This window comes from Leptidea sinapis, chromosome 26 (assembly GCF_905404315.1).
Source record: "Leptidea sinapis chromosome 26, ilLepSina1.1, whole genome shotgun sequence".
NCBI classification, from domain to species: Eukaryota; Metazoa; Arthropoda; class Insecta; order Lepidoptera; family Pieridae; genus Leptidea; species Leptidea sinapis.
Window position 1 is genome coordinate 10,997,553 of NC_066290.1, and position 27,202 is coordinate 11,024,754.

General features: G+C 37.3%; 2 protein-coding genes across 3 annotated transcripts in view; both read left to right on the forward strand.

Annotated features, from left to right (window-relative positions):
- The window catches only part of LOC126972445 (chitooligosaccharidolytic beta-N-acetylglucosaminidase), a 561,898-nt gene that overhangs the window by 514,750 nt on the left and 19,946 nt on the right, over positions 1-27,202 (forward strand). The gene's annotated exons all lie outside the window — the stretch shown is intronic.
- Positions 1-27,202, forward strand: part of LOC126972469 (transmembrane protein 184B) — a 59,453-nt gene that overhangs the window by 17,578 nt on the left and 14,673 nt on the right. For both annotated transcript variants that reach the window (XM_050819262.1, XM_050819263.1), the window contains exons 3-6: positions 3,861-4,026; positions 21,426-21,652; positions 25,502-25,703; positions 26,100-26,335. In XM_050819262.1, coding sequence (XP_050675219.1) covers positions 3,861-4,026; positions 21,426-21,652; positions 25,502-25,703; positions 26,100-26,335 — 831 coding nt within the window. The remainder of the gene's footprint in view (positions 1-3,860; positions 4,027-21,425; positions 21,653-25,501; positions 25,704-26,099; positions 26,336-27,202) is intronic.

The following is a 27,202-nucleotide window of genomic DNA, read 5'->3' on the forward strand; positions in this document are numbered from 1 at the left end:
AAACAATCGAATTTTCAGCAGCTGTGTAAGTAAAAAAGTCTTACCGAAGATTTTTACACTTTCTTAGAAAATAAATGTTAATATTTGCTGTAGTAACAATTGAAAATCAGTTTATGGAATCGCTGTAGTAATAATATGATTGAAATTTGCTAAAGGCAATGATTTCTATTTGCCTAGATCATACAGCAATCCCATGCTTAACAAAAATTAAACCAAGCGTTTAGGGCGAATACCGAATGGTAGCCGTGTTGGATCTCAGTTTTAGGGCAGTAATATTAAATAACGAACGGTAATTTTGTTACTATCATCATAATGTATATTAGTCGAATTATACATATATTATGTACATATTTTCGGCAGGAATAAATTCCACAAGGGAATTTAAATAGATGAAGACAGTCAGACACCTTGTCTCTAATGCATTGGAACAAATTGTGATATGGTTTTCGACGTTATAAATAAAAATTCCACTGATTCGCATCATTGTGATGACAATACTGCAAATTACACTTTTTTTGCTTGTAATAGGCGTAGGTCTTTGACTCGGAGCTAAGCCGCTATTTTACACCATTTTTTTTGCGAGGGTGGTACGTAAGCCGGACTAGTTTGGCCCAATGCTGTCTTTATCTGATGGTAGCATGAATCTCCTACATTGAAAAGCCCGTAGTCGCCTCATACCCTTGCGACTGGGTCTCCCCATTGTTTTTGCGTCCCGGAGAAGTCTATTTCATAATGTAAAATTATCTTATTTCATAATATTATCAATCGCGTAGACATATTTGGTACTTTAATAATTGTGTTCTAACCGCGTTTTCTAGACCGTTCGTTATCAACATATTAGTCAGGCGATAACGTTTTGTTGTTCTTGTTTGCAAGCCGACGAAATAGGTCATTGATTACTAGATTGGTATATGTGATATTAATTGGAGTTACTTTCATCAATTTGTATGTTTTATTATGGAAAAGGAGGACAAACGAGCGTACGGGTCACTTGGTTCTAAGTGATCACCGCCGCCCACATTCTCTTGCAACACCAGAGGAATCACAAGAGCGTTGCCGGCCTTTAAGGAAGGTGTACGCGCTTTTATTTTAAGGTACCCATGTCGTATCGTTACGGAAACACCGCAGCTCATTCCACAGGTTTGTAGTACTCGGAAAAAAGCTCCTTGAAACGCACTGTGGAAGAAATTATATAAAACAGGCATTAATGGGATAAACTGGTATTAATTAATCTTAAATTAAAATTGTGTCTTTGGTACTTAACCTCGGAGCTTTCGGTTGTTACGGTATTTTTTTTTTATTTATTTATTAACTGAAACAGTATATAAAGTTGTAAGCTTAACAAATTTACTCCCCAAAACTTTAACGCTTAATGGCGAGATAATGTCGCTGGTGGTTTTCGATAGCGTCTACTGTCTTACTATAAGATTGACCATTGATAGAGACATTTTGTTGAGTATTTGAAAATATGAGTTGAATATAGATATATTAACGAAACTGCCTTCTACACCATACCTCATACTAATACAATGCAATATTCAATAATTTATGGACATTGCGGTGTTTTAATCCGCGCCTCGTGGGAAATGCGCCAACGCTCTATCGACTTACCCTACCGTCCGCATGCCGCATTATCCGTAAAACTTGGTAAGACTATTCAACCCTCGGATTTTGGCTCCATCCACAGAAAGAGTGACATTTCCTTATATACAATTATTGGGGTTGAACCTGCTCAATCATCAACTGTTGAGTAGATCGTGTAGATGGAGCCATAAATTCTGGCGCTCGCCGGCCGCTTCGGTGGCACGCTACGCTCGGCTCGTACGTTGTGATCAACAGCGTTGTGAGAATCGCTTAGATAACATATAGTTAAATTATGACTATACAATAAATACAAGAGACAGACCAATCAGAGATGGCCTAATAAATTTACGACCAGTAAAATTGTCAAAATATCAATTGCCTTACAACATCACTATATTGTACCCGTGACATTACAATGTCACTAAAACTAGACCGTTAAATTGTAAGAAATTAAGTCGATTGACAATCTACCGATAAATTAACTGTTTACTGCCATTCCCAATATACTATCTACAGATAGAGATAAATTACTACCTTCTACTGTCAGTAATTAGCTGTCAATAATTTGAAGATGTCCCAATATGCCCGATAAGTCATTCTTATCGCCTTATATTGGGACGCGTGAATTGCAATTTCCATACAAACTTCTATCGCTGGCAAGCTATACGTCATCCCATTGACAGACAGCGTGTCAACGATAGTTACAATTTCTATCTCAAGTAACAGATAGACTGAATATTAGGAACGGCCGTTATGGACCAATACATTATAAAAGTTATCAGATAGCTTGAGAAACCGTTCATTAACATTATAGCCATTATAAATTCAATCGCTGGCAGCTATTTCGGTCACGGATCAGCCTATAGCTAACCAACGCGTAAATGCTCCCAGTGTTTTTACTACACTCTCACGTTGTGATAGATTTTACTGCAACTTAGTTTAAGTTAAATTTCAAGAATCAAATTCAAATATTTTTATTCAAAATAACTTATTGAACGTCAAATTCTACCACACATTTAAAAGAGACTGCCTCAGACATGAGAAGAATGGGCGCAAGACACTCAGCGGGCTTATTTTATATGGATTACAATGTGATATCGCACTATAAACATTTATAATTAAAGAGCCTGAGGGTGTTCGCTTTATTCCTAGTCCGTGGTTTCATTAAGAAAATCGTTTATGCTATAGTAACCATTCCCACACAAACGTTTATTAACAATTCTTTTAAATTTCGTAACACATTTCTTTGTACATTTTCTGGGATCATATTGTTGAAGCATATACATCGCCAAACAAAAGACTTACTAACTCGACCCAATCGAGTTTATGTTTGTTCCTCGTGTTAACATTATGAATGTCACAGTTTCTAGAAAATTCCTCAACGTGCTTATGAACATACAAAACATTATCTATCAAATCATGTCTACCTTCCAGGGGGATACGGATTACCATTTGCTATGTTCATGGCTTCTTCCACTCTCTTTTCGATACTTATGATTTCGCCCCTTCTAGCATGTGGATTGTACGCCTAGTTCTACGTAGCAGTTTCACATATTTTTTGAATGAAAATAAGGGACGAGACGAGCCGGTCGTTCAGCTGATGGTAATGATACGCCCTGCCCATGACAATGCAGTGCCGCTCAGGATTCTTGAAGGATGGGATTCTTCCCTTTAGACCGAAACACAGTATAATGCTTACACATTACTGCTTCACTGCAGAAATAGGTGCCGTTGTGGTACCCATAATCTAGCCGGCATCCTGTGCAAAAGGAGCCTCCCACTGGTAAAATATTACATATTTTACTCTTCAGATTTGTCTACCAGTAACCATGTTTCATGACACCATCTCGACCATATAGCAGTTCAAATTCAAACCTTTATGCAAGTAGATTAAATGGAAATTAATTTGTACGAGTTATGTATCAGGCGTCTGGAGTTAAGTTTTTAAAAAGCATTTTTATTTCACAATAATATTTAATGTTACTCACATGATAATTCGTACAAGACTATTATAATTAAAGTAAAGAAAGATACAAGACAATGGCTGCACAATCAGCAATACGTTGCCACCAGTGGGAGGCTCCTTTGCACAGGATGTCGGCTAGATTATGGGTACGATAACGGCGCCTATTTCTGCCGCGAAGCAACAATGTGTATACATTTTTGTGTTTCGGTATGCAGGTCGCCGTGGCTAGTGATATTACTGGGCAAATTACAGCTTGTATCGCAATGTACTATTTTCCGGTTATAATATCGATTGTCATTTTCCATTGCAGATCTACCAGCACCTGCGCTGGTACACGAATCCATCGGAGCAACGTTGGATAGTCCGGATACTGTTCATTGTGCCGATATACGGCTGCTACAGCTGGATCTCACTGCTGTTCTTCAATGGCGATTCTTATTACATCTACTTCTTCACCGTCAGGGATTGTTACGAAGGTAAGGATTTTTCTTGAGTCTTCAGCAAACGACTAGCATTAAATTTGTATTTATTTAAAAAAAAATCTGAGACTGAGATTATTATTGATGCTTTTTTATACGCTTTTTATTAGCTTCACCTGTATCTATGTTTGTATGTAACCGACACAGTTGTGAGCGATTTTGACCCACTTTAAACCGCTAGATTTTGTTCAAACTTCGTAGATTTATCGAGGACCGATGACAATACACTAATTTGATAAAATTATTCTATTTTTCTATATGCAAAATAAGATTTTTGTTAATTTATATATAATATTCATCTATCGTCTATAAGGCAGGAAATGAGGTTAATTTTAAATTTCAACCATTATCTTTAACCGATTTATCTAATATTACGAAATTTTCGAATTTTTGCGGAGGTGAAACAACGCGTAAATATGGTGTATTTAAGTTTAACTAATTGCGGAAACTCTTCCAAATAGTATGTCGTCGTCAAGTATTGCTGTTATCTCTGGTACCCCAGTATCAGCTCGATCAATTTGACTGCGTGCAACGCAGAGCAGCTCAAATTGTCGGGGGCCCAGTGCTCTGTGAACGGCTAGATCACTTGGCGTTGCGTAGAGACGTCCGCGTCGTGTCATTGTGTGTCTTACAGCATTTATCACGGGGAGCGTTCCGAAGAGCTGTTTCGCCTGATTCCTGCCTGTTTTCAAGGAGCTTTCTTCCACGTACTACAAAGCTGTGTATTGAAATTCCTTATGCGGTGTTTTCGGGAGGACACGACATGGGTACCTTTAAATAAGCATATACTTTCCTTAAAGGCCGGCAACGCTCCTGCGAATCCTTTGGTGTTGCAAGAGGATGTGTGCGGCGGTGATCACTTAATTAATCACTTTGGTTTGTTCGACTTTTACATAGAAAAAGGTATATTTAAACTAACTGCCGTTTTATTTGAAATAAAATATATGGTCCCGCAAGGAATTAGCACTACATCATATAAACAGGAAGACGCCCACTGCGTTAGTTAGCACTTATAACATTTCTATTACCTTGTTATCTATATATAAAGTTAAGATAAGGTTTTAGTATACGAGTAATACGTTTTACCCCAATATTTTTTTAATGAAACTAATGGACGAGACGAACAGGCCATTCAGCTAATGATAATTACGCCATTCCCACTACAATGCAGTGCCGCTCAGGATTCTTGAAAAACCCAAAAATTCAGAGCGTCACTACAATTGCGCTCGTCACCTTGAGACATAAGATGTTATTATTATAGTCTCATTTGCCCAGTAATTTCACTAGCTACGGCGCCCTTCAGACCGAAACACTATAATTCTTACACATTACTGCTTCACGGCAGAAATAGGCGCCGTATAAATAAATTGTATCACAAATGTAAAAAAAATCATGTGTTCAATTCACGCACTGGTAAAAGTGAAACCTTCAAAACTTTTGGCTTCAAGATAATGAGACGAATGTATAATTTTCAATATTTTAAAATAATGATCATACGAGGGCGGTACTGAAAATTTCGGGAATCGAGGAAGTGACACAAAATTACAATTTAAAAATGTATTTATTGCTTTTCGAAGTATTCTCCACATTTTTCCATACGATGTAACCAATCATTGAAGAAACCATTCCATTCGGAAGTTGGAGTCTCCAAAATGGCCGTTTTGTAGGCGTCCACAGCTTCTTCAGGTGAAGAAAATCTCTGACCACTCAATTTATTATTTATTTTAGGGAAAGTATAGAAATCATTAGGCCATAGGTCGGGGCTGTACGGCGGATGGTCTAATAATTCTATGTTTTCTTGCTCTAAAAACTCTTTTGTTCTGTGCGCGGTGTGAGAACTCGCACTGTCGTGATGGAGGATGATGCGGCGATTGCAGTTCTTTTTACGGAGTTCAGAAACGACCTGTGGCAAACAAACGCTAGCATATCATTCTGCATTAACCGTTCTTTGTCCCTCAAGAGGAATAGTCGCAACATGGCCGGTTTTGGAGACAAACGTGGCCACCATTTTTTTTGCAACACTCCGTGAACGAACAATTTTTGTTGGCTTTAACTCATTTTCGAATACCCAAACTCGTGACTGGTTTTTTGTTTCGGGTTCGTACGCGTATATCCAGGAATCGACACCTGATACGATGTTGTATACAGCATTTGAGGATCCTGCGTGGAATCTTTCGAGAGATCTGACGCATCAAGTAACGCGAACCACTTTTTGCTCTTCACAGAGCAAATGCGGTATCCATCGGGAAAACAACTTTTTTACACCTAATTGTAAATGCAAGATTATTTGTATTTGACTCATGCCAATGTCTAAAGTTGCCTGAATTTCGCGGTATGTCACATGTCGATTTGCTCAATCAGCTTACGCACAGCATCAACGTTTTCTTTGGTGACTGCAGTTTTTGGACGACCTTGACGCGGATCATCACTCAGCTTGACACGTCCACGTTGAAATTCAGCAAACCAGCGATAAATTGTGGTTTTGGATGGGGCTTCATCACCAAATGCAGAAATCATCCGGTCAACACACTGTTTTTGTGTTAAACCACTTCGAAAGTCATAATAAATCATCGCTGTAGAATTTTCTCAAGTCAATTCCATTTTCTCAACGACTAAACAAGTTTGAAAAGACCTTGTGACAAGACCGAGAATCTCTTTTTAAATAAGTAAATGGTATTCGATTTTTAAAACCAAGGAGTTTTCAATTAAAAAGATTTTAATATGACAGGAACAGTGGAAATATTCCATTCCTGATACTTTTAGTGCAGCCCTCTTAGTGATACAATGTTTGATAATTATTTTACATTATATTCGTATATATTATATAGATTTATTCAGACTCAGAGCTTACATTTTCGACAAATGATACAAGAGGCTTATGTTAACTAAAGTGTGAAACAAATACTTTGGTCTTAATACGCTTAATATATCTTTGTAATACTGCGTCAATTACTGTTTTTGATCTTGTTGTTGATACATTGCAACCGCTGCAAATTTTCAAATTACATTTGGCGTCTAAAAACTCACCGCTGTATCCTATGCAAAACTTACAGTGGGGATTTCACTTAGAATAACCAAAATTTTATCGTAATCTTTTTCTATAATTCGTTTTTCGTGTATGAATTCAATAATTGTATTTATTGATTGGTTGGGATATATTTAGATAACTACAATTAATACTGAATTACTATTGTCTAATTTGGTTTGACATGCACATATTTCTCCCACTCTAGAAAGCTGAACTGATAATGATTCCACCTGTTGTGTATTGAATTCCATTTGTGGCGCAACAACGCCGGCTCCGTCATTCGAATGATGGTAGATTTCAACTCCACGAATGTGGCAAAGAAAAAAAAAAACAAAAATAAGCTCAAAGAGAACCACGAACATAAGAACTTATGTGTCTGTCTCTTTTTACTGTCGCTTTTTCGTTTCATCGACTTTCAAATCACAACCGTGCTAAACAAGTTTTCACTTCAAAAACGTTTCTAACATAGATTACGTCTTGGCGATTTTGCGCACAAACTTTCCCTTCAATCTGGTGTTGGATTAGAGATTACCACACGGTTTAGCCACACCTATACTGCTTCAATCTAATTTAAAGGTATGACCTTAAGTAAATGTAATTAGCCACTCGTTATGAACGTAATCTGACGTCATGTTGTAACAAAATAACGAGTGATTCTGCTTAGAATTGCGGGACAATAATCCTCAGGGGCCTTGCATCGTAATGATCAGAACATAGCACTTACTATCAGGAGAATGTCTTGCTCGTCTCAGCAACGTGCAATTGTGATTTAGTCATCGCGCGATGAGAAGGAGACACGCCGCCATCTTTGTGACGTCACTTCAGACAGACGTCAACCACCAATCAAAAGAACTGTTCGCATACTGACTTCAGGCGCGGTCATACCTCAATATCCACAAAAATTGGTTTCTTAGGAAGTCGATTACAACATAACGTAATGAAAATATTCCGACGCAAAAAATACAGTGCACAAAGAAGGATCTAAAGAAAATTTTTAAACGAATAGAATATTTATATATAATTTGAAATATCCAATAAAAAATTTGGAAGTTGCTTCCCAAAAAAAAACTTTGGAGTGATAAACCTCCAAATTTTCAGCTATAACAACATTCTTTTTTTAAAGAATTGAATAGAATTAGTACTTTTTGAATAAACAAAAAAAAACACAGTTAAATAAATGCCCATTTGCAGCTTAGCCACGTGATTAACACAAATATTGTAGGGTTGGTTGTAGCGTTTACAATCCTAGTCAGTCCGCGCCTTAACGTAGACATTGATTTGACACTGGTACCTCAAAGCACAAGTGTAATTTGTAATAAAGTAAGTTAAGTAATTATGGATTGAGAATATTCTAGCGTATAGATGACTTGACAGCTCGAAAATGCGTGTCCAATTTTGATTTGTCAGTGTGAGCGTTAGCTTGTTACTTCTTCTTCGCGACACTCTTGGCAGAGCGGTCGTGGTTATCACGAAGTGACATCTTTTGGGCCAGATGTGATTCGCCACACGAGCATTCGCCACTTTTCCCTGGCGTTAGCTAATGGTTTGATATTTAAATTCAAATATTTTTATTCAATAGGATTAAAGATCACTTATTGAACGTCAAAAACTGCCACCCATTCAAAAAAGACTGCCTCAGACCTGAGTGGAATGGGCGCAAGAAACTTAGCGGGACTTTTTTTTACTAAGGACTTAAAACTAAGGAGCTAATGCCAAGCCGGGCTGACTGTACAAAATCGGTTACAGTAACATTTGATTCGCTTTCCTTTTCTATCTTGCTGTATCTCCGTTAGAGATGTTTTTCTCTCTCCTATGTAAGTCTAGCAGACGAAGAATAGACGCCTTTGAAATGTGCAGCTGGTGACAAATGCTACAGATTCCATGGACCACCTTTCGCACCAACGTGTCTATTCTGAGAGAGCTTAATGTCAAAACTAGACTTTCCACTATTTGCCTTCGAAGTGTGCTGGAATTCTTCGAACATATTGCTCATAAAGAGAGTCACAATCTTGAACAGCTGATGGTGACAGGCAAGGTAGATGGCACGAGAGACGCCGGACCAAATCCGATCTTCTCTGAACATCAACTTCCACAATGCCCTTCATAAAGCTAAGGATCGCAGCAGATGGAGGGAAATTGTACGGGAGAAACTGATTCAAATTCAAATATATTTATTCAAAATAGGATGTGACATCACTAATTGAAAGTCAAAAAAACTACCACCCATTCCAAAACGATGCCTCAGACCTGAGAAGAATGGACGCAAAAAACTCAGCGGTTTTTTTTTTCATTAAAAATAATGTTTCAAAGTAATATTGTACAATTAAACTTATTATTTAATAGCCTGAGGTAGGTCGCTCCATTCCCAATCTGTGGTAGCATTAAGAAAGTCATTTATGCTATAGTAAACTTTACCACACAAACTTTTTTAACGATTCTTTCGAATAAAGTAATACTTTTGTTTTTAACATTTTCTGGGATCTTGTTGTAAAAGCATATACATCGCCCCACAAAAGACTTACTAACTCGACTTAGCCGAGTAGTAGGTATTATAAATTCAAATTCAAATATTTTTATTCAAAATAGGATTTAAAATCACTTATTGAACGTCAAGATCTACCACCCATTCAAAAGAGACTGCTTCAGACCTGAGAAGAATGGGCGCAAGAAACTGAGCGGGCTTTTATTTTTTTAATATCAAATATGGATTACAATGTAATATCGTACAATAACCATTTATAATTAAAGAGCCTGAGGGTGTACGCTTTATTCCCAGTCCGTGGTGTCATTAAGAAAATCGTTTATGCTATAATAACCTTTCCCACACAAACGTTTTTTAACAATTCTTTTAAATTTCGTAACACATTTGTTTTGTACATTTTCTGGGATCATACAACTCGACCCAACCGAGTAGTAGGCATAACAAGTTTATGTTTGTTCCTCGTGTTAACATTATGAATGTCACAGTTTCTAGAAAATTCCTCAATGTGCTTATGAACATACAAAACATTATCAAAAATGTATTGAGAAGCAACAGTCAAAATGTTTAATTTTTTGTCTGTTCCATGGTGTTAACATTATGGTTATGACAGTTTCTCGCAAATTCACTAATTACCTATGAACATACATAACATTATCAAGAATATATTGAGAAGCCACACTCAAGATTTAAATTTCTTTGAATTTTGCTCTCAATGTTTCTTTAGCATATAGGTTATAAATAGCGCGAATAGCCCTCTTCTGCAGCGCAAATATTGTATTAATATCGGCAGCGTTGCCCCATAGCAATATACCATAGGTCATAATACTATGGAAATAACTAAAGTATACTAGTCGCGCCGTATCTATGTCAGTTAATTGTCTAATATTTTTAACCGCGTATGCTGCAGAACTAAGTTTGTTCGCCAATCCTTCAATATGGGGGCCCCATTGTAAATTGGAATCCAGAGTAATGCCAAGAAATATAGCAGATTCCACCGGTTCTATCACCTCTATGTTTAACAAACCACTTGCATCTACATTTTTGAAATTTGGTACGGTAAATTTTATACATTTCGTTTACTTGCTATTTAACAAAATTCATTCAGATCCAGCGGGGGAGTCACGACCTTCAGTAATGTGGAAAACAACGCGAGGAGGAGGACGATTGTAAGTCTAGGTCGGAGATGATTACTTGCCTTGTTCTTACATCTATTCTCTTTTCTTATCTTTCTCCATAAAAATGCTCGTTTTGAATAAATAAACTTGTGAGTAATGCTGTTATCAATTTGACGCGCTTGCAATATCAATAAAATTGCAGCACTCGATTCGTACGGCAATTTGAATGTATGATAATGTTTTGTTAGTAAAGCGGGAACTATTGCAGCGGTGAAACTAACAAAATTGATATATTTAACGACTTTAACAATGTTAAATTATTTATTGGTCACGAATAAAGTTTTAACTGGTTTGTGATACGCTTAATGTCAGTCACCAATCGACGAATATAGGGCTCCTTTGATGGTCACCTCTGGTTACTATGGATTAATATAAAAAATGCTCCAACAAAGCATACAAGATTTTATAAACGATACGGCACTCGGACGGTTGTCTCAGTTGGAAAGAGCGGTAAGGTCGCGGGTTCGAGTCTCGCATCGTTCATAAAATTTTGTTTTCAGTTTTATTCGTGTAATTATTAATCCCAAAAGTGAGGGTTATCACTTGAAACAAAACGTAACAAAATGCTCCAACAAGTATTATTCTTTTTTGTAGCGACTTCTTTAAAACTCACTTTTATTTAAATAGTTTCAGCATTTTTATTTTTCTTTCTTTTCATTCATTCATTCATTCATATTTATTTATTTGCTATTATGAAGTGGAATAAAATTGTTGGTAGGTAAGTTATTTTTCTGAACACTAGGCCATATAACAATTATATATTATGAATTTAAGCTGTAAATGTTGATGCATCCAATATACGCTAATTTATATTTATACAATATATTATGTATTACTTCCTACGAAATATTTGATATTATTTAAACACGATTCATATATTGGGTGTAGCACCTTACAAACAATTTTTTTTTATGTGTATTACAGCCATAGTAAAATACTCTATTTGATTGAAAAGAGTGGCCGTTGAGTTTCTTGCATGTTCTTCTCACGGGCTCTACTTTTTAACAATTTTTTTTATGTATGTACACCGATTACTCTGAGATTTATGATCCGATTTACGTAATTCTTTTTCGTTCGGTGCGGAACAGATGCCATTTGGTCCCAAAAAATTTACATAGTTTGGCCCAGTAGTTTTTTTTATGAAAATTTTTGTAGGATGATATAATTGGTTTTTGTGTACGCCTTTTATAGGAGTTTTCATTCAGGTTTATTATATATTATTATTAACTGACACTTTACGTCACGTACGTAGTATTTTTTTTGTGACGTTTTACGTCACAAAAAAAATACTACGTTTAAAAAACCGACTTCACAAACTGAAATGTATCAAATAACTAAAATTTTTATTTAATACACCTCTGCAAACCTGTACCTTTAGAATAAACCAAGAACATGCAACATGTTAAAAAATTGTCATTTTCATGATGATTGGTTTATTCGGACGTATAACGTTTCCCGCGTTCATTTGCATGGCTGCTTGACATTCGAAAACGCCAGCATTATCATTGTATTGACAGTGTTGTCAGCCATATAGTCAACATTTTGCATATTCTTGGTTTATTCTCATGTATAACTTTATACCAAAAATATTTATAAGGCCGATGGACTATTGCGCTTATGTCTAGTCTCGCGCATCCTAGTATTCTAAACCTACCTTTCTATAATTAATCATATCATCTTTCAGTGAAACACGTATTCAAATTAGCAGATAGTAGATAAGAGAAAGTTTGTAATACGTCTGAATATATTTACAAATGTATCAGTTCTTTTTGTTACTAATGGAGTAGAGTCGTTAACGAATGAATATTTTTTTACTTTCCCGATCTGTATGCTATTATACACAGGCTAGCGAAACTAACGTCCGTTCCAAATATTCAGTCTATCTCTTACTTGAGATAAAAATCGAAACTATCGTTGACTTTTCTGTCCCAATAAACTTATCGACGATAACTCACCTTATCCATACATGCTGTCAGTCAATGTGACGACGTGTAGCTTACCAGCGATAGAAGTTTGTATGGAAATTGCAATTCACGCGTCCCAATATAAGGCGATAAGAATTACTTATCGGGTATATTGGGACAGCTTCAGATTATTGACAGCTTACTAGCTTTAATTACTTACAGTAGAAGGTAGTAATTTATCACTATCTGTAGATAGTATATTGGGAACGGCCGTAAGAAATAAGCGATTCACTTGGATTGTATGAAACGTGCAGTCATTGACAGATGACGGCTATAATATTGTAAAAAACGGAGAAAGCCGAAATCCACTACGTTATGAGCAGCTGTTCGCTTTTAAACTTAGCCGGATTATACATCGTGGCCAATCACGTTACTCTAATTACTACTATTTCAAACTTATGTCAAATGACTGCACGTTTCATATTAAACTAAATTTAAATTTTTACTTACGGCCGTTCCCAATATACTATCTACAGATAGAGAGAAATTACTACGTTCTACTGTCAGTAATTAACTGTCAATAATCTGAAGTTGTCCCAATATACCCGATAAGTCATTCTTATCGCCTTATATTGGGACGCGTGAATTGCAATTTCCATACAAACTTCTATCGCTGGTAAGCTATTATACGTCGTCCCAATGACAGACAGCGTGTACGGAGAAGGTGAGTTACCGTCGATAAGTTTATTGGGACAGAAAAGTCAATGATAGTTACGATTTTTATCTCAAGTAAGAGATAGACTGAATATTGGGAACGGCCGTTAGACAGTCTCGCCTCTTACTACGTAGTATTTACATCGTCTTTGATTATACAAAGTTTCCATCTTTTCATTTTATACAATCACGTTTATTTATTGATAACTAAGAAATTACGACACTATTAAAAAACAAGCACGTATTGAAAATAAAATCACCTATTTCGATAACTTGCAAATCGCAACACGATAAACGAAACCGCTTGATTCCGCACGTATGTATTTTTGATAAAACTTAATTTAAACGAACGTTTAGGGAGATATTTTTGCGCCCCCTATATAATGACGGGAGGGAGGTGGTGAATGCTCATGCATACCAACGCAACCTAAGTCTGCATTGGTTATGTGGGACTCACGTAAAACCTAGGTGCCTACCCACTAAACACCACCTGAGGTTGGCTTTGGGCAGGTGCCCTCTAAGCCTTCATCGAAGGCGACCTTCTTTTGGTAAGAGTCAAGAGAGAGGCGCAAGCGGAACTCCCTATGGAGTATCCGCTGAGATTTTTAGGGAGTATGCAATGTATTACCGATGATAGGTTGCCTTTAAAAAATTGGCCGTAATTACCTTTAATTAATTTCAGTATAAACTATATGTATTTTTTATAAATGGTACGTCATTTTAAACGATTTTTTTTTAATGATAATAAAGTGCAGGACGTTCAGCTGATTGTAATTGATACGTCCTGCCCATTAGTATGTAGTGCCACTCAAGGATTCTAGAAAAACCCAAATATTCTCAGCGGCACTATAAATGACCTCGTCACCTTGAGACATAAGATGTTAAGTCTCATTTGCCCAGTAACTTCACTAGCTACGGTGCCCTTCATACCGAAACAGTAATGCTTATACATTACTGCGTCACGGCAGAAAAACCCAAAAATTCTCAGTGGCACTATAAATGACCTCATCTCCTTGAGACATAAGATGTTAAGTCTCATTTGTCCAGTAACTTCACTAGCTACGGTGCCCTTCATACCGAAACATAGTAATGCTTATACATTACTGCGTCACGGTAGAAATAGGCGCTGTTGTGGTACCCATAATCTACCCGGCATCCTGTGGAAAGGTACCTCCCACTGGTATTTATTTTATAAACATTTGAAAAAATGTCGTTGCCAGCTCTCAGTCAGCCACAACGTTAGGGTTGCCAGGTGTAAACAGGTATTTTGTTGTTTATTATTTAAAGTCATCTATTTTTTTATTTTAATACAAAATTTAAGTTTTATATTTAGTTTTAACGATAAGCCATGCTTGCTAGTTAAAAAATGGGTGTAAGCAGAGGTTGCCACTATTTCCATAAACAATTCTTACTATTTATGATCACGTAGAACGATATTATGTAGATTCTAGAAACTTTTATATGTATATTATGTTTCTCCTTCAAATAACCTTTTAACTTTCTCATTGCGTACAGAGTGATGCTCCAATTAGTTCCGCAATAAATATTTCATTAACTAAGTGATTTACTAGAAAACACTCTCATAATTTAATTACCGTAATGGTATAGTGTTCCGTTAGATGTGCGTTCATTTTTTATACCGAGTCTATCGTGTATATTAATGAAGCCATGTTTATGTTGTGGCGCAAATAGGTCTCGTTTGGTGCTGCCTGAATGGGCACTGGAGCTACCCAGACTTTTTCAATTACTTCCACTCTTACGTCCTCAGTTTCTGAAGGCGTTCCTGCAGTTTTCAAGGAACTGTTTACCTGAACGGGCGCTGGATCTACTCTGGCCCTGATTTCGACCCTGACATCTTCAGTATTTGGATGCTTTCCTGCGCTTTTCAATGAACTTTTTGCCTCAATAGGTACCCTGTCTTTTTTACTTACCCTTACAACCCTTGCATCCTCAGTATCTGGATGTTTTCAAGGTATTTTGTTTCACGTTAAACCAAAGTGTAGTATGATCCTTACTGCTTCCAATTCGATACGACATTGGTACAAAAAGAGACACCCCCTTTTTTCTTAGTGACCAAACAATCTGCACATTCTCTTCTCATGGAATTAGATTAATATTTCAACATCATCAGCCGTAAGACGTCCACTGCTGGATAAAGGCCTCCCCCAAAGATCTCCACGACGACCGGTCCTGCGCTGCCGTCGTCCAAGGTAGGTATTCCGGCGATCTTGACCAGATCGTCGGTCCATCTTGTGGGCCTACCGACACTGCGTCTTCCGGTACGTGGTCGCCATTCGAGGACTTCCCTGTCCCACCGGCCATCTGTCCGTCGAACTATGTGCCCTGGCCACTGCCACTTCAGTTTCGCAATCATTTGTGCTATGTCGGTGACTTTTTTTCTTCTGCGGATCTCCTCATTCCTGATGCGATCACGCAGGGAAACTCCGAGCACAGCACTCCATTGCCCTCTGAGCGACAATGAGCTTCCTCATAAGGCCTATAGTTAGTGACCACGTCTGCGTAGCGTCAGTCATCACTGGCAAAACACACTGGTTGAAAATCTTCTTCTTCTTCAGACGCTGCGGTATTTAATATAATTTACTGTAATAATTGACTTTATGAAGCTAATTGAAGATTTCTCGCGGTCAACGAGTACGTAATCTTCGATGAACATTTTAAATTATTTGACAACAATCTTTGAATAGAAAAAGGTTCATTTTCTCCCATTCCGCGGTCTTTCCAAGAGAGGACTCTGCAGATGATTCAAGTTTCTTCCGGCGCTGGTCGGCGATTTCCCAAAAAAAACCTTCAGGGCAGGCGTATACGGCATCTTCATAACATCATCAACCGACGTCAGCGTCGACCGTCGGTCGAGCACTAAATGCAGCCTTAGCAAAATATATATTCAATGAAGACAATTTGCATATTCTTGGTTTATTTAACCGATTTCAAAAAGGAGGAGGTTCTCAATACGATCGTTTTTTTATGTATGTACACCGAGTATGCTGAGATTAATGGTCCGATTTACGTAATTCTTCTCTAGTTCGATGCGGAATAGATGCGATTTGGTCCCATAAAAATTTTACATTGTTTGACCCAGTAGTTTTCACTTAATGAAAATTTTTGTTTACGTGGATGATGTAATTGTTTTTTGTGTACGGTTTTTTAGGAGTTTTTCATTCAGGTTGATTATATCTTATTCATATCAACGGATACTTGAAAGTTGACTGTCACTGACTTAAAACCTATCAATAGGTAGCACATACAAATAAATAGTATTTGATTAATATTAATTGTAAATGTTTGCATAAGATGTGTATTAAATTACATTTTTACTGTGTTATTTTATACTTTTCAATTATTTGAAGTCGGTTTTATTAAACGTAGTTTCTTTTTAATATACAAAGTTTATTTGTAAAGCCGATAGAGCTTAGAACGTTCAGACAGATACGCGTGGCGGTAGACTATTGTTTTGTCAATATTGAAGTACCTATGTATGATATCTTATATCTTTAAACGAGCAATTCTTGTATATATCCGCCGAATTCCACCTTCGCACGACACGCCACAAGTTAGGATATCATCCTCACCATCTGGATGTGTGGCGGTCCTCCACAGTGCGGTTTACAAGGAGCTTTCTTCCACGTACTACAAAGCTGTGGAATGAACTTCCTTGTCCAGTGTTTCCGGGACGATACGACATGGGTACCTTTAAAAAAAGCGCGTACACCTTCCTTAAATGCCGGCAACGCTCTTGTGATTCCTCTGGTGTTGCAAGAGAGCGTGGGCGGCGGTGATCACTTAACAACAGGTGACCCGTACGCTCGTTTGTCCTCCTATTCCATAAAAAATATATATATATATATATTATATAATCTGAATCTGAATCGGAAACGGCTCCAACGATTTTAATGAAATTTAGTATACAGGTAGTTTCGGGGGCGAGAAATCGATTGGTTTTAATTTTCAAAAATGTAGTTTTATCCGTGTTTGAATTAGAAACAGCTACAATAACATTAGAATACAAAGGTAAGTTTCGCTACTATATACAAGACTATAATAGCTCAGATGGGACTTTTCCCTTTGTCCCCTGTCACCCTTGGGTGATCCGGAAAGCAGAAGACCCCGGTTCGAATCCAGATGTCCTTTTATTTTCTTTTTGTTCAAGTTATGTATATTCTTAAATATCCGAGCAAGGCTCGGTCGGCCAGATATTAGATACCTACTTATATAATGATTGAGCGGATGGGATGCATAGTTGTGGGAATAACATCAGTGTAATGAAATGATTGTTCGACTCTTGGGATTTCCTCGTATATTATGATTAGATTTCTCATTGTCTTTGACATGCTAAGATCATTGAACAGTCAACATTGTATTGAACGAGTGGTGCTAGCTATTATCAATGGTTGTGGGTTCCGTTTTTATATTTCGATAGTATGCAATCGAACATGCAATCGATCTCAATACATTTTTGTTAATGTTTTTAAGTTCATAAGCACATTGAGGAATTTGCTAGAAACTGTGACAGTCATAATGTTAACACGAGTAACAAACATAAACTTGTTATGCCTACTACTTGGTTGGGTATGCTTCTCCAATATGATCCCAGAAAATGTTCAAAACAAAGAATTAAAAGAATTGTTAAAAAACGTTTGTGTGGGAAAGGTTACTATAGCATAAACGATTTTCTTAATGACACCACGGACTGGGAATAAAGCGAACACCCTCAGGCTCCCGCTTTTTAAATATAAATGTTTATTGTACGATATCACATTGTAATCCATATTTTTATATAAAAAAAAGCCCACTGAGTTTCTTGCGCCCATTATTCTCAGGTCTGCGGCATTCTCTTTTAAATGGGAGGTAGTTTTTGACGTTCAATAAGTGAGTTCAAAAATAATAAATATGAATTTAAATTTGAACTGGCATTCTTTATTTTACTGTACGCTAGTATATCTATTCTTATTTTATGGCAAGAATCATTTATATGCATTTAACACTGTCTGCCAAATAGTATTAGTACTTACGTATTTAAAATTATAATGACGTCTTATAATTTTAATCTCCATATATTATATATATATTCATCCAGTTCGTAAAAAGTTTAATTTGTGTTTAAAAATACAACACACCTAAGATATAATCGATTCTCACATAAGTGAAATCAATTCGAATCATATTTGGCTCATGACGCGTTCGTGACGTAATCAAACTGTTCGTTTCATTGAGATATATCTGTTGCTCATTCATCATTATTATTATGTTAGCTCTGTGTTTCCAAACAACTCTCATTCATTAATGACTAGCAACACATTGGTATTATTATATAGTAATAATAATAAGTGACACATTTCAAGCATATTATTGTGAAGGCCCAAATTAGCCATATTACGCATAGCCTATGTACCAACAAAGATATACAGTGAATACAATATTTTAAACAATTACACTTATAAAAGCCATAAAAGGTATTTATTTTCTCAAATTTATTTTTTATTCCTTTCGGATTCTTTTGATGTCATTTCTCATATACTAGATGCTACTACCGCTTCGGAAACAAATGGCGCTCTGAGAAAGAAGAAGAGTCGCAAGAAACTCTCCCAGCATTCATTTTTTACGCTCTTTTTAATAAAATTTACGAATTAAAAAAATTTACGACGGCCATTTTTTAATAAAAAAAATATTTATTTATACTTAATGCCTGAACAGTGTCTGGCTTTATTATAAAAGTGTATACATTTATTTAGTGTTATAATAATGAAAATCACTATTAAGAGCAAAAAGGTGAATTATTACATTACTCGGAATTAAACAATATACATCACACAAACGTTTGCATCTACCGGAATTCGAACCCGGGACCCCTAGCTCAGTAGGCAGGGTCACTAATCTTAAATTATTCAAATATGTCGTGATAGTATTTGAATTGAATAACAGACACATATGTACGCATGCAAGAAGTTATTTTTCTTTAGCGTACTTAATAAAATAAAAATCCTTAAAAAAATATTTCTCATGCTACACATCAAAAAAGTCTAAGCAACATGCATGATATTACAAATTTACCATTTATTCACTCAAAATACCTATGCAAGGTATGTAAACTTTTTTGTTATTGATGACATACTGGCTAGTTGTAAAAAAAAATCGATTATGTTTTGTTTTTTTCATAAAATTCATTGAAAGAGAATTTGTTTGAATTTAAGTGCGTTTTTATTGCTACGTTTAGTCTTGATTTTATAATCTTACCAACCATTTAAATAAATTTAGCGACAAAATTGAATTGTGAGATATTCTTTACGTCATGGAGCGACGTCATTTGACGGCAAATGAAATGCAAAGAGCTTTAGGGATGTTGCGAGCGGGAATGATTAATCTCAGGTATCTCGGCATTTTGGCATTCATAGAAGTGTTATTTGTCGTCTTTGGCAGCGTTACAATAATACAATGGAACCCGCTGAACAGCATTCGGGCCGTAAAAGGAGTACAACCACTCGGCAAGATCGGTACATACAACTGACTGCAAGACGCCAGCCGATGTTAACCGCTCGTGAGATAAGTTTGAGGCTACAAAATTCACGTGGTGTTGATCTAAGTCCCCAAACTGTGCGAAATCGACTGCATGAGTACGGCCTACGTGCTCGATACCCAATTAGGTACCCACCGATACGTCACGGGAATCGCGCTTGTCGAAGGACCCAGGAACAATGGGATAAAATTATGTTGCGATTACTCAACTTAAGTCCATCCATTTGCACAACCCTTTGGATGCGATTTTACGTTAATGCATGACAATATGCGTTCATATACAGCTCGGCCAAACAGTCAATACTTGGTAACGGAGAACGTCCGGGTATTGCCCTGGCCTGCACAATCGCCAGACCTCAACCCCATCGAGCACGCATAGGACATGCTCCAGAGACGTGTTTTGAAGAACTTGGACGGAGTGACAACAACCCAACAGCTGAAGGATTTGCTACAATTCCATTGGGAGCGAATACCGCAAGATGACAAATAACAGTTTCATTAATTCAATGAATAATCGTTGCCGACAAGTTCTGAATAGCAGAGGAGGCCATACTTTGTATTAAATTATCGTATTCTTTCACAATAAATTCATTTTGTTTAGAAATTTCATTTTGTTAAAAAATGTCTAGGTGCTTATATACCTTATTTTCGGCAGTATTTTCTAATATTGTTAATTTCTGTTATTAAAAGAACTTATAAAGACAACAGCTGTTATTTTTACATCATAGGACCCTAAAAATATTATTTTCAAAATAAAATACAACGTTATAATGTGAAAAACCATCTTAAAATTTAAATTAGTACATGTTGCTTAGACTTTTTTGATGTGTGTATTTTACGTTTGTAGAAAAAACAATATTGTAATAAAGAAGGTATTAAATACAACTAATGAAAATATTATTGTATCGCATAATTAACTTAAAAAACGAATAAATGACCAATTATTTTTTACAATTTAACAATGATTTTTTTTATTTTAAAACTTGTATATAAATTGAATGTATGTATTGCAATTTATTTAATTCTCGTCCATTGGTTGTGGTTCAGTATCCATTTGCGTTATAAGAGGCTTGGTAGCTGAAATATGATACAAATGGTCTAGTTGACCATCTAACGTCCGGGTGTCATATTTGCGTTTCGGTGTACGCGCGCATCGTAACAATTCCCTCTGATAATTTTTCCCTAACGCGCCAAAAGAAGTATTACTTTAAAAAAAACTCTGGCATGCAATGTATCTTATATCTTTAAACGAGCAATTCTTGTAAATATATATAATCTCAATCTCGGAAACGGCTCTTAACGATTTTCATAAAATATAGTATACAGGGGTTTTCGGGGGCGATAAATCGATCAATCTAAGTTTCAGTTTAAAAAAAATGTAGTTTGATCCGTGTTTTAATGAGAAACAGCTACAATAAGATTAGAATACAAAGGTAAATTTCGCCACCACATACAAGACTGTAATAGTTTTTTTTTTTATCATAATTTGCACATTCTTAAAAATTCAAGCAAAGCTAGGTCATCCGGATGTTGGATTTATATATGTACAATTATTTTTGCAGCGTTCGTGATCTACAGTTTCCTGTCCCTGTGCTATGAGTATCTGGGTGGCGAGGGCAACATCATGTCGGAGCTGCGAGGGCGGCCCGTGCGAGCCTCCTGCATCAACGGCACCTGCTGCCTGTCTGGGGCCACCTACACCATCGGCTTCCTGCGCTTCTGCAAGCAGGCGACCCTCCAGTTCTGCCTCGTCAAGCCCGTCTGCGCCTTCATCATCATATTCCTTCAGGTGAGATTTTAACGGCCGTTCCCAATATACTAGCTACGGGTAGAGATAAATAACTACCTTCTACTGTCAGTAATTAGCTGTCAATAATCTGAAGCTGTCACACCCGATAAGTCATTCTTACCGCCTTATATTGGGACGCGTAAATTGAAATTTACATACAAACTTCTATCGCTGGTAAGCTATACGTCGTCCCATTGACAGACAGCGTGTACGGATAAGGTGAGTTACCCTCGATAAGTTTATTGGGACAGAAAAGTCAACGATAGTTACGATTTTTATCTCAAGTAAGAGATAGACTGAATATTGGGAATGGCCGTAAGAGAATACTACAATTGTGTGGTTATCAGATGGCATGTCGTCTTGAAAACTTCAACCGTTATATTGATGGGAAAATATTTGGAGTTGTTCCACAATTGGTCTTTTCATTGAATTATTACATTACAAATCTGATCGACTTATCTTGCAGAATCGCCCATAAATTATATTTGCAAAAATTTGTAGTCAGTGTCTGTCAATGGCAATGAGGGACCTGTTTGATTATGTATTAGACCCTGAACCTGGTAAATATATTTAGAATAGTTAAAACCAAAATTGGTGGTAAAACTTTAATGTCTCCCATTAAGCTTACCTTGAAAGTGGGCATAACATTATTTCGAATAATTTTTGTTACACCAAATTATGTCATTTGAAAGATATTATTGTACTGCTGGACGACTGTATGATGTACGGATATGACTCAAATGATGTTTGGAATCCATAAATGAATGTAGTGAGTCTGGTGGCGCTTTCAATACAATATTGTAGAATATTGTATATTTTATTAAAAAGAGCGCAAAAAAGAATGCTGGGAGAGTTTCTTGCGCCACTGCTTCTCTCTCAGAGCGCCATTTGTTTCCGAAGCGGTGTAACAAAAAATCGTCTTGGAGGCAAGATATGAAAAATTACCTATGAGGAGATAACCGAGATAACGCTAAAGGAAATAAATAAATTTCATTTCATTTCAAGGAAGTTTAGTGAAAAGTGACGAAATGGTGAGAAACGGTGGACCTATCATGAGATGGCAGGAAAATATCTGCGACTGAGACCTTTGCCACATCAAACAAGAGTTACGTCTAATTCCCTAAAGAAGAAAAGAATACGATTAGAAGGAAATGAGAATTTGAGATTGAAAAAGTGACGAGCAAGATGTTTATTTACCTGATGGTATACTCTCTGAAGACGAAGGTTTTCAACCAGTGTGTGATGCTAGTGATTACTTACGATACGATGACGTGGTCGCTAACTGTAGGCCTGATGAGAAAGCTCATTGTTGCTCAGAAGGCAAAGGAGAGATGCTCGGAGTTTGCTGCGAGATTGAAAGAAATGAGGACATCCGTAGGAAAACCAAAGTTACCGACATAGCACAACATATGATTGCGAAACTGAAGTGGCAGTGGGCAGGGCACATAGTTCGACGGACAGATGGCCGTTGGGGCAGTAGAGTCCTCGAATGACGACCACGTACCGGAAGATGCAGTGTTGGTAGGCCCCCACAAGATGGACCGATATTCTGGTCAAGATCGCTGGAATAGATTGGATGAGGGTAGCGCAGGACCGATCATCCTGGAGATCTTTGTGCAGCAGTGGACGTCTTCTGGCTGATATGATGATGATGACGATGCACTCGGTTAAGCCTAAATTCTGAGCGGCATCGTAATTGTGCTACTATTTATAATATGTGGATACAAACAGTAACACGGTAGACCTACTAATAATTAATTCAACAAAACGTTATTGACATTGTAGTATATAAACAATGTTTATCGTTTATATCTTATCTCATTACGGCGCAATTTCTATAGGATTAAGTGCCCGATGTGGGTATCGTCAAAACAAGTCATAACACGGGGAAGTAGTACTGTCGATATCGCGCGCTCCTTCGCACTAACGCGACGCAGTAGCATGCCACTTTAGCTTTTGTGCACTTACAATAACGCTCAATATTAAAACGAATCGCACACGAATGGTGGAAGAATATTTTAAAGAAACAAGAGAAACAAGAAACCTTATATTAAAAACATCGCGAGTTCACCATGTTGGGTTTTATTATGTTTTGTTACAGCTGCAAAAATAACTTTTAACACACTTTATCAACATTTTAGCTGCTTAAGGCTGAGATCTATAGAGCCAACTGAGACTGCTCAGACTTTTCTAGCGAGTCTAGTCATATTATTTATAAATATCGCTTTGAGTAGCACCATAACGAAGACTTAGGAAAAACTCACTCTATAATCCGAACAAAATGGAGATCTGTTGTTCAACGTTTTAAAATTCCCGTATAATTCACTGTCTGCAAATAAGTTTAGAAGCCTAATAATCAACGTTGGCGACTCAACCAATTGGGACAGACCATACGCCAATGCAAAATTATCAGATACCAGATTGCCCTGCGTAGTCTGTGGTACGTGACACACGGCCGTTACTTCACGCCGGTATTTTGTGCGAGTGTGGTAATTAACCCGGACGAGTCCGGGCCGATTGTGACTCTCCCACTTCTAAAAAGCCCTTAGTTGCCTCTTACGACACCCATGGGCCTGGGACTCCCTTATTCTTGTTACGCCCCGGGGAAGCACACGGTAAAATGTGGTAGCAATGCTACAAAGTAATATGTCGCGCCAACAGTTTTTGATTATGTATTTAAAACAAAACACCTTCGTTCTTTGAAGTCGCTTAAACATTATCAACATATCGACAATGTCCGCCTTATCGATAGCGTTTATTTAATCAGCTGATAACGCATTAATAACGCTGTTAATTTTTTCATTTAAATAATAAACTATAGTACAGAGTTAATACAATTTTTGTTACACGTCAATACAAATTTGTTTTGATGAAAGATTACGAATAAGCACACAAAACTGAGATGCGTGGTCGCATCGAATTCTATGATATATTTATTATTATATTATAATAAATGCCTTTTATGCCTGACGTCGTACTCGGCACGGTCCGGACAGTATTAATAGTAATTTTTTGTGATCGACAATGTGACATACACTCAAATATGGTCCGAACCAAATCCGATTATGTATTTATAGATTAAAAACTGGCGAATCGATTCGTATCGCGCATTCCTGCGATGTTGCGTCACACTTATAGACTTATAATATATATACCCCCTTATTCATAATAGTCTGCTAACTTAAAGCATTGCTAATTCTCATTCTGTCTTCTTCTATTGACCCAAGTCAGAATGAGAAAAAACACTCCTTAGCGGCTGTTTTAAGATAGCGGACCATTATGAATAAGGGGGAAAATATATATACACTGTGATAAAAAAACCCTGTATGAAAATTGACTCGGATATGAAGTAGAATGCGAATGAAAACTCCGTAGATAAGTCCGAGAGTAATGCATGCATAAGGTAAAAGTCTTTCATAGATGTAAATTATTATATATTGATAAAAAGATAAAATAAACTGATAAATTGTAAAATAATTTGTAAATGATTTACGCGCAGCGTGATTGATTACGCATGACAAACTTACTGTCTAAATGATCTAAATGCATGTGGCGTAAAAGTGCTGAAATAACTAATGTACGTGCGTTGGCCCGTACAGTGACGATTCAAAAGCGCTTAGTTAAAGCTTTACCCCCTTATTCATAATAGTCTGCTAACTTAAAGCATTGCTAATTCTCACTCTGTCTTCTTCTATTGACCTAAGTCAGAATGAGAAAAAACACTCCTAAGCGGCTGTTTAAAGTTAGCGGACCATTATGAATAAGGGGGTAACTGTCTAAAGTTTATTTGACTTTGACTCTATTTCCTTTTGTTTATTTGACTTTGATTTAAATATCTCCTTCTACCAGTCGGCAGGCCACTATCACGACGGCGACTGGAGCCCCGACGGCGGCTACATCTACATCACCATCGTGTACAACTTCTCCGTGAGTCTGGCTCTCTACGGCCTCTTCCTGTTCCTGGGAGCCACGCGGGAGATGCTCAAGCCCTTCGACCCGGTTCTGAAGTTCTTCACCGTCAAGTCTGTCATCTTCTTGTCGTTCTGGCAAGGTATTTTGATATTAAACATAAAACGTATTTAATTTTAGTAGTATACTAATGTCAAACGCTCGGTGCAAGCGGTGCCGTACCGTGCTACACAAAAAATCCTACCTACTGCAATTCTGCAAAAGCTTAAGAAAACTTGAAGCTGGCTTATGCACGAAACGTGTGAAGACAAGAAATTATTGCTATTCCTGTTACGCTCCTCACCTTGAGACATAAGATGTTAAGTCTCATTTGCCCAGTAATTTCACTAGGTACGGTGCTCTTTAGACTAAAAACCAGTAATGCTTATACATTAGTGCTTCGCGGCAGAAATAGGCGCCGTTGTGGTACCCATAATCAAGCCGGTATCCTGTGCCTCCCGCTGGTTGTCAGTCAGTCAATTGTTCCGCTGGTCCGCAGGCGTCGGCCTGGCCATCCTCGAGAAGGCGGAGGTGATATCGCCGATCGTGGACGAGAACGGCGTCCCGACGACAGCGGGTACGGTGTCGGCCGGCTACCAGAACTTCCTGATCTGCATCGAGATGCTGGCGGCGGCCGTGGCGCTGCGCTACGCCTTCCCCGCGGCCGTGTACGCGCACGCCCGCCGCGACCCGCACCGCTCCGTCACCATGCAGTCCATCTCCAGCAGCCTCAAGGTGCGTACGTTACTTATACGCCTGCGACTTCGTTAGCGTGAAAAGGAGATCGCAATCCCATACACTTTTGTACATACACAAAGCTGTACAGCTGTAAATCCGTTTATCTACACCCATGCTTTAAATCCTCTATTAAAGATTCTAAAACAGTTAGCTTACTGAAAACATTAAAACACCTAATGTCCTAATAATCATTACATCATCCAAACGAGTGTTGTATTGAAATTCAGTACAACATTACAACACTCGTTTGGATGATGGTTACAAGGACTGGCTGTTTTAATGTTAGCAGTAAGCTTACTGTTTCAGAATCTTTAAGAGGATTCATATTATGGGTGTAGATAAAGTCTTGTATGCAACTGTTGATAATTAGGTACACTGATATGATACTATTATCATATAGATAAACCCACATTCGTGTTTTAATACCCCTTATTACAGAACAGTTGCATAAATAACTAAAACATTTCATGACTTAGATTGTCAAATAATTTTTTAAAGTTCTATGGGGTTTACAAGAAAAATTTTTTTTTGAAAGCTTAGGTTACTATACATGTCAAGGATGTGTGCGAAAGCGTTTCCGCGGCCGAGCTGGTTCGGGAGTCCAAGATAGCAATCCTTCTCGTCTCCACTCTTACTCGACTTCTCTATCTCTTTCTTCTTCGACTTTCCCTTTAGCTCTTATTCGCTCACTGGAATCTTCAATTATTGTTAATTTAAGAGATTCGTTAAGGATATTCGAGGATATAGAGTATTGGAAAACAAAAACAGCTGCTTAAAGAAAATATATATATATTTTAATGACAATATGTGATTTGATGAGCAAAGCGTTTACACATCATTACCATTGTAAGAGATACGCCTGCC